The sequence below is a fragment of the Trachymyrmex septentrionalis genome, unplaced genomic scaffold (genome assembly GCF_001594115.1).
Source record: "Trachymyrmex septentrionalis isolate Tsep2-gDNA-1 unplaced genomic scaffold, Tsep1.0 scaffold2, whole genome shotgun sequence".
Taxonomy (NCBI): Eukaryota; Metazoa; Arthropoda; class Insecta; order Hymenoptera; family Formicidae; genus Trachymyrmex; species Trachymyrmex septentrionalis.
Window position 1 is genome coordinate 1,484,951 of NW_017305179.1, and position 9,697 is coordinate 1,494,647.

General features: G+C 43.5%; 1 protein-coding gene across 1 annotated transcript in view; it reads left to right on the forward strand.

Annotated features, from left to right (window-relative positions):
* Positions 1 to 5,724: 5,724 nt before the first annotated feature.
* Positions 5,725 to 9,697, forward strand: part of LOC108747525 (alpha-protein kinase 1-like) — a 13,419-nt gene continuing 9,446 nt past the window's right edge. Inside the window, exon 1 of the mRNA XM_018485085.1 lies at positions 5,725 to 9,011. Coding sequence (XP_018340587.1) covers positions 5,862 to 8,939 — 3,078 coding nt within the window. The 5' untranslated portion in view covers positions 5,725 to 5,861 and the 3' untranslated portion in view covers positions 8,940 to 9,011. The remainder of the gene's footprint in view (positions 9,012 to 9,697) is intronic.

The window sequence follows — 9,697 nt, forward strand, 5'->3', positions numbered from 1 at the left end:
AGTGAGAAGTGCTCGCTCGTCGTAATCGCGGCTTGCAGACACTTCTGACAATAGTATTATATGTTATGGTAATCTTTTGGGTCAAGCGTCTTTTTTATTCGTTGACATAGGATGGACGATGAATTGAAAAATAAGTCGATATATTTGAATTGTCTAATTGTAAGCGACAATACTGACGATTACAGATGTTTTTATGATTTTTTAATTGGTAGTTTACAATGATTACACGCGCGACAATCTTGAATTGTGATTTCTTCCGATACTTTTTAAATGTTCAACGCAACATAAAGATTTATGCTTGCTCGCCAATGACACACTAGGTCCGTTTTTTTATTCCTGCACTAGATTGCATTAGAATACTCTTTCTTGCTTTCGCCAAATATCAAACATATCTCGCTTAAGTGTCACAAGTTGCGTACTAGTTCATAAATCAGACAGATGTTCACTTTTCATTATTTCTTAACGCGCGAATGAAATTATCTGCCATAATTTTGTACATTTTCATAATTCCAAGCAGTGTCAATGCAGAAAACCGCTCTTAAACTAAATTACGAATTGAATATGCAGAAAAACTGCACCTGATTACCCCGTCAGTCCTCTCAGAGAAACGCGTTCGCTGACGAGAAAAATGTCCGGTGTCGGGCGAGGAATAAACACGGGTTTAAAAGCGAGAGAGGTACATAATAGCGACGCGCGTAAAAGCATTTAGTTCGCGCTCTGAACGAAGCGAGAGGAAAAAAGGAAAGAAACGGGAAAAGGAGGCTAGAGGTTAGCGTGGGTCGCGTCGCAGGAAAGGGAGGCTGGGTTAGAGCCGGCAAGGTGGCGGACGCATTTAACGCGGCGGGGGAGGGAGGGTGGACGATTAAAATTTCAATTCGTTTTCCGTGCGAACTGACTCAGCCTTTCTATTCGTCCTTCTTCAACGCCACCCGCGTTTCTTCTCATCCCGCGGACACTCCGCGCCGCCAAATGACAGCCCCCGACGTCTCTCGCGGAGGAGAACCACTTTGTTATAATTTCCTTTAATGATGGAACCCCGGTGGTCGACCCTCATCCCCCTTTGCCGAGCTCGCGGAATATTTTTTATTACTCTCCGCGATCTCCGACGACCAGACGGGCCTCCAAGTTCTTTCGCGAGATTGGGGCCACGGAAATGTGGCTTACGAAGGCTTCTGTCATGCGTCGAAAAAAAAAAAAAAAATTGTAAAAAAAATTCTTTTCACTGGACGTTTTGTTCTCTTTGTGTTATTTTTCTAACGAAGATTATATTAAATCGTAATAAGATTTCTGTTGAAAGGCAATGATATTGTAAGTGCAACGGATAACTGTTACAGATCAATCAATAATTCGTTTGCCGTTGTATAAATTTTCTTCTTTGCAACAAAATATAAAAGACAAAAAACTATAATATAGTGTAATACAAATTCTAATTAGTAATTTAGAAATTATAACTTTAGAGACTACCTGCAGGCTCTTCTCCAATTTAATATTATTGCCGTAAGCTTTGAATTTTTTATTTAGTATATTTTAATAAAAAAGCTTGAAATTTTTAAATAAATTAGAAATGAATAAATCTACGATCGTTGAAGCATCTCAAAATCCTTGATTTTTTTCATTTAAATATAACTGTTTTGTTATCTCTTCTTCATCACGTGTTTGTTGATTTGCGAGCAAAGCTCCACTGTTTTTCATATATGTAAGAAAAATGCTCAAAAGAGAGAAAACAATTTCATTATACGACAATAAGAAGGCTAGAGAAGGAAAAAAAAAGAGTCTATGTGCGGAAGAACGAAGGTGTACGTCGTTGCACGTGTTACGAGAAGTCCCGCGCTGTAGAACTTCGTGACACGGAGACTGCAGAGATTGGGGGGCCAGGGTGAGACTTCCTTAATAAAATGGGGCGCAAACGCCACGCCAGCGAATATCTAGCTGATAGTGGTTCGGTCAGCTCAGCGTCCACATCGAAAATGCCGAGTGGAGGCTGAGGGGTGGCGCAGGCGAGGAACTGCCAAAGCTAAATTCGTGGAAGGGTGGCTGCTGCTTAGGTCGATTCAATTTACCGTCACCCTCCGGCTGGTTGACGACCTTTTCGACGTATCTTAACGTGTCAGTGAATGAAAATGGTAAAATCGAAAGAAAAAAGAAAAATTACGAGCGGTGATTCGAAAAATAAGAATCTCTTAATCAGAACTTACGGAGCTATTAAAGAAAGTAATATTTACTTAGAACGACAGAATTCTTCGTGCTTTTGTCTTATGAGACTTTTTATTTACTTAATATCAATTGTTTCTTAATGAAGATGTTTAACAAATATGGCAAAAATATTGAGAACTTTCTGCAATTTTTTAAAATTATTAATAAATTACTAATAAAATAAATAAAGCATAAGTGTAAAATTCGATACGTATAACTGTGGACGCAATTAAAATATATTCCAAATTAATTATTTCTTTACAAATTAATGTAACATATACATAATACAATCAGAAAAATAACGGAAAACCAGACAGTTGTTCCGCCTTTTTGTTCATTGCGAAATTCTCGAACCCAGCTGAATGTAGGTATATGGCATACATTTAAAGCAAAAAAGGTTAATCGCTCCGCGCTACCTGATTCTTAATACTGATCATTTAAAGGTACCAGTCAGGTGACACTCATTCGTTTTGAGCCTACCACGTGCTCTGCATCGCCCACATGCAGCAAGGTTCTCTCCCCTTACATCATTGCCGTCGTGCAATGCAATAAACATATTCATAGTTGAAGTAAAGGGTCGAACGCGCGCGGTGGTGGATACAGTTAGATCGGGCAGAGACGGAGGGTAAGAGATCGGAATAGAAGACCCTGTCACGTTCCGTAGGCAAAGTGCACAGGCCGAGGAGAACTATATTCGCGTGTGAAAAAAAGATGTCACAAAAAACGCAAGGTCACATTTTTTTTATTCAATTGAATTGCGGAGCTAGATGGAGGGAGAGAGAGAGAGGGAGAGAGAGAGAGAGAGAGAGAGAGAGAGAGAGAGAGAGAGAGAGAATGGGGGCAAAAGACGAAAAAGAGTTTCGTTATCACTAGATAATTCCCTCGCACTTTTTACGCAGGCAACGAAGGGTTCGTGGCTCGGGGATTAATAAAAAGTTAGGCAAACTGTCGAGAGTCACGCTTATCACTCGGTGGAATTAGGCAATCTTCAAGTCGTTCGAAAGGATTTTTTGGCAAAGGAGCGCGAAGTCATTTGACTGGCTTGCGCCAAGTTGCAAAGTGCTTAAGAGGATTTTTCTTTGCAGGATTCCTTCATACACATGAAAATACTATTCTCAAAGCAGAGTAACGAGAGTTAATAACATTGACTCTCTCTCTCTCTCTCTCTCTCTCTCTCTCTCTCTCTCTTTTTGGTAATAAATTAATAAAATCTTTGAAAATTGATTCATATCAATTTATACGTCAAAAAATTAATACTTTACCAAAAAAAAAGATGTTGGATGCTCATCAAGATACGTGTAAAGTACGTTGCTCGAAAAAATCGGCGTGTGCCCGATTTGAAAGATCCATCTCGAGAGTCTCGAAGAATCTCTCGCTGTATAGTTGGTGAATAAAAACGAAAGACCGGCCGGCGTGGCCGGTACGCGGGCGTGCAGACGAGCGAGGATTCCCGTGCCATGCGCACACGTCCATCGTGTTCTCTCTCCGAAGACGCGTCGCGTCGTAGAAGAGGGAGGGAGGACGTAACGGCGAGCGTCGTAATTGAAAGAGGACACATTCAAGTGTGACGAAGATGGGACTAACGGAGAGAGACAAAACGCGCAGCATCTCCTGTAGGATTCGTCGTTTGTCGAGAGCGAGCGAGGAGAACGAGTAAAGCAAGAGGAAGAGAACAGCCAAACACTCGTTGGAAGGAACGGAGAGGGAGGATGAAAGCCGGGAGGGGTAAGGAGCTCTCAAATTTGGTTGGCTGTCGCTTTCCACCGTTTTGTCGTGCGTGCCTATCCCTCTTCAGGCGAGAATCGGAGAAGATCGACTGTAGTCGAAGGTAGTAGTGGGGTTGGTACACCGAGGAGGGACAGGAGTAAGCAAGGAAAAGAGAAGAAGGTAGGAGGGAGACAGACTCGTGTTTCGGCCAAGTATTTGGACGAGACAGGAGGGAGAAGCTTAAGCGAGAGGAAGAGAGAGAGAGAGAGAGAGAGAGAGAGAGAGAGAAATTGAGAAAGAGCGAGAGAAAAACATAACGGAGAAAGCAAGAAGGACGAGAGTTCTTCCAATGAAGGGAGCGTGATGGAACGATGGAGCCTTCGTGAGAGAAAGAGAAAGTTTTATAACGTTGAACGGAGAAAGACATAGATTCGCTGATGTGCTGGAGAAAGGAGAAAGACGTTCGAGAGAACGATAGAGCGAGTGGAAGAGAGACGATTATAGAGAACGAGGGGAAACGTGTGGAAGTCTGAGAGAGAAAGGCAGAATTCGAAGAGTCGGCAAGTGACGACGAGAGGGGGTGGCGAGTATTGGCAAAGGAAGCAGTGTGGGGCGGAACACGAGCGAGGGAGGGATGAGGGGAGGAGAATGGTGCCTTGGCGCGGTCTCGAAACTACAGAATTTCAACGAGAGAACAGACTAGTGCCGGCGTTCGTACGACACGGTTCTACGATAGTAGTGAGCAAGTGTAAATCCGAGAAGAGTGAGAGAAAGAGAAGAAGAGAGAGAAAAGGGAGAGAAAAAGAGAGATGTGGGAAAGTGGGGGTGACCGAACGGAGGGGTGAGAACGGCAAGTTGAGATGGTTGCGTTCTCATTGTATTCACTTCTGCCGTTCTCGCAGTATACCTGTATACGTAACGTCAGGTGATCACTTTTCAAACACCCACGATCAGTTGTGAACAGACAGACTCCGAGTAAGCTACTACATACGAGAAGTAGACATTGTGGATTGTAATAAACAAAGTGTTAAGTGAATCGCGCTCGTGACAGTTTTTAAAATAAAGATTGTCGGGAGTTTAAAGCTCATTTTCCTTTGGAAATTCAAATTTTCTTCTTTTGAGACACCGTGTGACCACCGTCTCATTAAACGAAGGCGAAGAATTGTCCCGAGTCGAAGAATGCAGAGGCCACTGGCGATATGTAAATCATGAGCAATACGCGCGTTCGCTTTTATTTTGTTTTGTTCGTTCGGCCGCCGAGGTAACCGGCGTCATTCAAATCTCGTTATCGAAAGCCACGTCCCCGGCATTAAGCAAGTGGGATTTAGCAAGTGGGATTTAGCAAGTGGTACCGTCCCGCTGTCGTCGACGTCATCATCGACACGTCGTCTGGCCGAGACCGACAATGCTGCATGCAGTGATCATGATTTTTCGAGCGACATTGAAATGGAAATTCGCGTTTAGAGTCAGTGCAGTCATATGATAAATGTAGAACACGCTGTATCCCCCGGTTTTTTTTGTTTTCTACTTCCTTCTCTTTTGTTTTGTTCGAAAAACCTCTTCCCCATCTATCCCTACCCATCACTACCGGCTACTCAGCTGTCAGTCAAAGGCGCGCTTGTTTCGCTCTTACTGAGATTGAATTCGTACATGTGACACTCAACGGTGCCGCTTCGCGTTATCATCGTCATCGTCGTGCCCATATATTCCATGTGATTCTATCGCGTTCTACACGGAATTCAGAAAGTGGCAAAGTGAAACAATCGAAAATAGAAAGAAAGGGAAAGGAAGATTGTCTTACTTGCGCGCGCGCATACAGGCGCATGTCAGGTACTCATGTATATTTCGTTCAGTTTCATTCTATTCGCATTGTGCATAAACTACTGTTTGATCGTGTGTATCTCGAGTAAACGACGATTGGAGTGCGCGACTTGACGGTCGAGACGAAGGGAGAGGACAATATGAGTGAGATGACGAGTGCCGTTGAAACGCAACAACAACAGCAACAATACGTAGACGATAGTTCGAATGCGAAGCTTCACTGCAAGGATTGCGGTGTAAAATTCGAGAGCGAGAAAAGCCTGGAAGTGCATCTGCGTTATCAACACGAAAATTTGCTAAATCAATGGACCAAGACACAGCAAGAAGAGAGCAATAATAACCATAGCAAGACTGGTAATCATAATAGTCACGTGAGCCGGGACAACGTGCCGGCGGACACGAGTGAAGCATCATCGATGTCGCCCTCTCAAGATTCAACATCCTCGCAACAAACACAGCAACAGCAACAATCGCAACAATCTCACACACAGCAACAGTCTGCTATACTTTTATGTTCGCCATACAATCATTTTCGAACTCCAATGTATAGCGAGGACGGCTACTTCATGCAGAACGATCAGACTTTCATCTTGTCTCATCATCACTTTCCACCATCACAGGAAAACGGCCAGAATAACGGCAATCGCGATGGAGGTTTGCGCTATCATCCGTATCAACATCAACAATTGTATCCTTCAGATCGCACGACTTCTAACTCTACCAGCCCGCAAAGCCCGCCTTTTCAATGCGATAAATGCGGTGCCGTGTACGAGGACACGAATCAATTAGGTGAGCATATGAGAACGAGTCATTTGGACTCGCCTACCGCGTATCCATCCGTGCCTCAGTATCAGCAACTGGGCAATAGTCCTCAGCAGCAGGTCCAGCAGATGCACCCTTCGCCGCCTCTCTCGAATCAACCGCAACAATCTGGTTACGACTATAACGGAGTACAGACGATCAAGGCTGAAATGAAGCAGGAACAGCCTGAAGAGCAAGCTGAGATCCTTGACTTGGATTCTCATAAGGTACATCGATATGAAGAGGAGATAATGAGACTGCAGCAACAGCAGCATCAGCAACAACAACAGCAGCAGCAGCAGCAACAACAGCAAGGACTTCAGATGCAGATGCATCATCAACAGGTGATGCAACAACAGCAGTCGCAGAGAATAGAACCGCTTTCGGTAAGTTCCATGTTGAACTGGCAAACTATGACTCATGATTATGCTGGACACCCATCAATGGGTCCCATAAACAATGTTCCACCTATCACTGATCAGGATCAATACATGCGCGGTCAACATATGCCTGTGGAGCACGGGCATCAAGGTTCATCGATACTCACAAGCGCGCAACCAATACCGAGCCATCAGATATCGGCTGGATTCGTGCAACAAACACCGAAAGCGCCACCGTTGGCGAATCAATCTTGGAAAAGTAACGAGGCACGCCGTCCAAAGACATACAATTGCACTGCGTGCAACAAGTGGTTTACAAGTTCAGGGCATCTGAAGAGACATTATAACACCACGCTCCACAAGAATGCTGTAAAGAATGGAAAGGAACCTGATCCAGCAAATCTACCGGTCACCAGTCATCATCATCCCAATAGAGATAATAACGCTGGTCATTCAACGAGCGGTAGGGGCGGTTGCGCTCCCGCGCGATCTCCACCGATCTCTACGCGGAGTCCCCCAAACTTGATGGCAGGTCCCTCGGGCGAGGCGACGGGGGGCCTGCTTCACACGCCCACCACGCTCTGCAACAACAATTCCAGCAGCAACAGCAGCAGCGAATCTTTAGCGGTCCTGGTGCAACAGCAGCAGCAGCAGCAGCCGCAACTGATCCCTCTAGGAATAATCAATTCCCCGGTGTCGCCACTGGCGGGGCACCATCAGCAACAAATGGGTACTGCGCCTCACCAAATGGGCCTCCAGCAGCAGCAGCAACTTCACCTGCCAACGGTTTCGTTGGGCCAGCCGGTGGTGCATCATTCCACGACTTCGCCCACCATGGCCCCACCGGCGCACATGAATTGCCCTTCACCAATGGATTCATCATCCCATCCGGTTCATCACATGAACTCGCTGCCCGGCTCGGGCCATCCAGCAATGACTTCGTCCACGGTGATGGGGGGTACTACGATGCCTCCTCAGCCGTACCCAAACGCCTTGCCCCCCCACGTTACAATTACTACCAACATCCCGGCGGTCCCACTGGAATCTACCCAAGTACCTACCACCATGCAGCTAGCTATTATTGGTAACGGCCAAAACAAGCAGCCACAACGTTGCTTGTTACCCGGTTTTAATACCATCATGTCGAATTTGCCGGATTTTGAATTGGTCGTAGATCAAAGCCAGATACAGACCGTTAACGTGGGGGGGCTAAATGTAGAGGAGATCGCTCCTCAAGAGCCCTTTGATACTTCGACACCGATCTTTGATCCATTTCCGTCACCGTTACAAAAGGTGAATAATGTGCAAAACATAGCAATATTGCAAACGAATGAAAGCAATATGTTGCCAAATCAAGATATAGAAATTGCATTGTTGAGATACGAATTCGATCGACAAAATGATATGCAGAATAACAATCTAATACCGATAAGCCAAGCAAAGGAGGATTTGGATCCAAATATCGGCTTGCAGCCAAAGAAACAGCGTAGAAGCAAAAGTAATACGAAGAAGCAAATTGTCACCACCATCAATGCTAATTATATCTCGCAAGACGGCGTCTACAAATGTCTCAATTGCAATAAGAATTTCAACAGACCCTGCTATTTGACACAGCACAACAAGAGCTTTCATTCGGGCGATAGGCCGTATAAATGCAACATGTGCGGCAAACGGTTTTTAAACGAAGAGCAGAACAAAAGGCATTCGGAAATGCACGCGATGGCCAGAAAATTCCGTTGCGACGTGTGCCCAAAGGTGTTCGCTCACAAAACTGATCTTAAACGGCACGCATGTGTCCACACTGGAGAAAGAGCGTTTAGATGTGATATTTGCCACAAGGGATTCATCAGACAGGATCATATGAGGAAACATACGGAAACACATAATAAAAAAAAGCGAATAAACAACACACGGCGATGCATTGAGCGACTCACTAATTCAAGATACAATGCTGAACGAGCCAACGACGCTCAACAGCCCGACGACAACAATTCAACAATTCAACTTAACAAAGATAGCAACTGCATGAAATTATAAAGACATATCCTTGGGATGTCTACGTTCGATTGGATGCGCAGCCTCGAGATCGTCCTAATAACAAAACGCGAGGTAAGATTCCTTGCCGGTCAAAGGACATCGTCTTTTTACCCATGACGATTTCGCAATTTTTATTTTTTCTGTAATTTTTTAATTGAAGATTCGATTCGACGCGAATAATAATCGCTAAATTAGTGATTACTTATTGTATTAATAATTTATGATAAACTAATATAACGATAATCTCAGTAAAATAAGATTTGATGATGATTCATCGGAAATGACTTTTCTTCATCATATATGTATTCTGCGAGAATACAAAACTTTTTTTTCGTTCGGATACATACAGTTACATAGCGTTAAATGCTTAATGTCTATTCGCGTTGAAGGAGCTCAATATTCTCTAAGCCAAAATAATTTGATGGAAAGATTAAACTGAAATTACTGATTTCTTACATACATAATATTAAAAAAAAAACGAATCATTATGTATGATATTTTCATAATAATAGAACAAGAATCATTACGATATCAAGAATTGATTTCGACAAAATAGCGTGAAATATTTTTCTATTATTTTTGTCACATTAATTGCTTGATTCAATTGATCGCGACTTTAATTTAATAATCCGATGTTTCTGACGATCTCAAAAGAATTGGAAATGTCACATAAGTGATTGGAAAATTAAAATCGACACGATATTGAACTTACAAATTGTATAAAGAATATTGAAAAGAATATATATATATATATTATT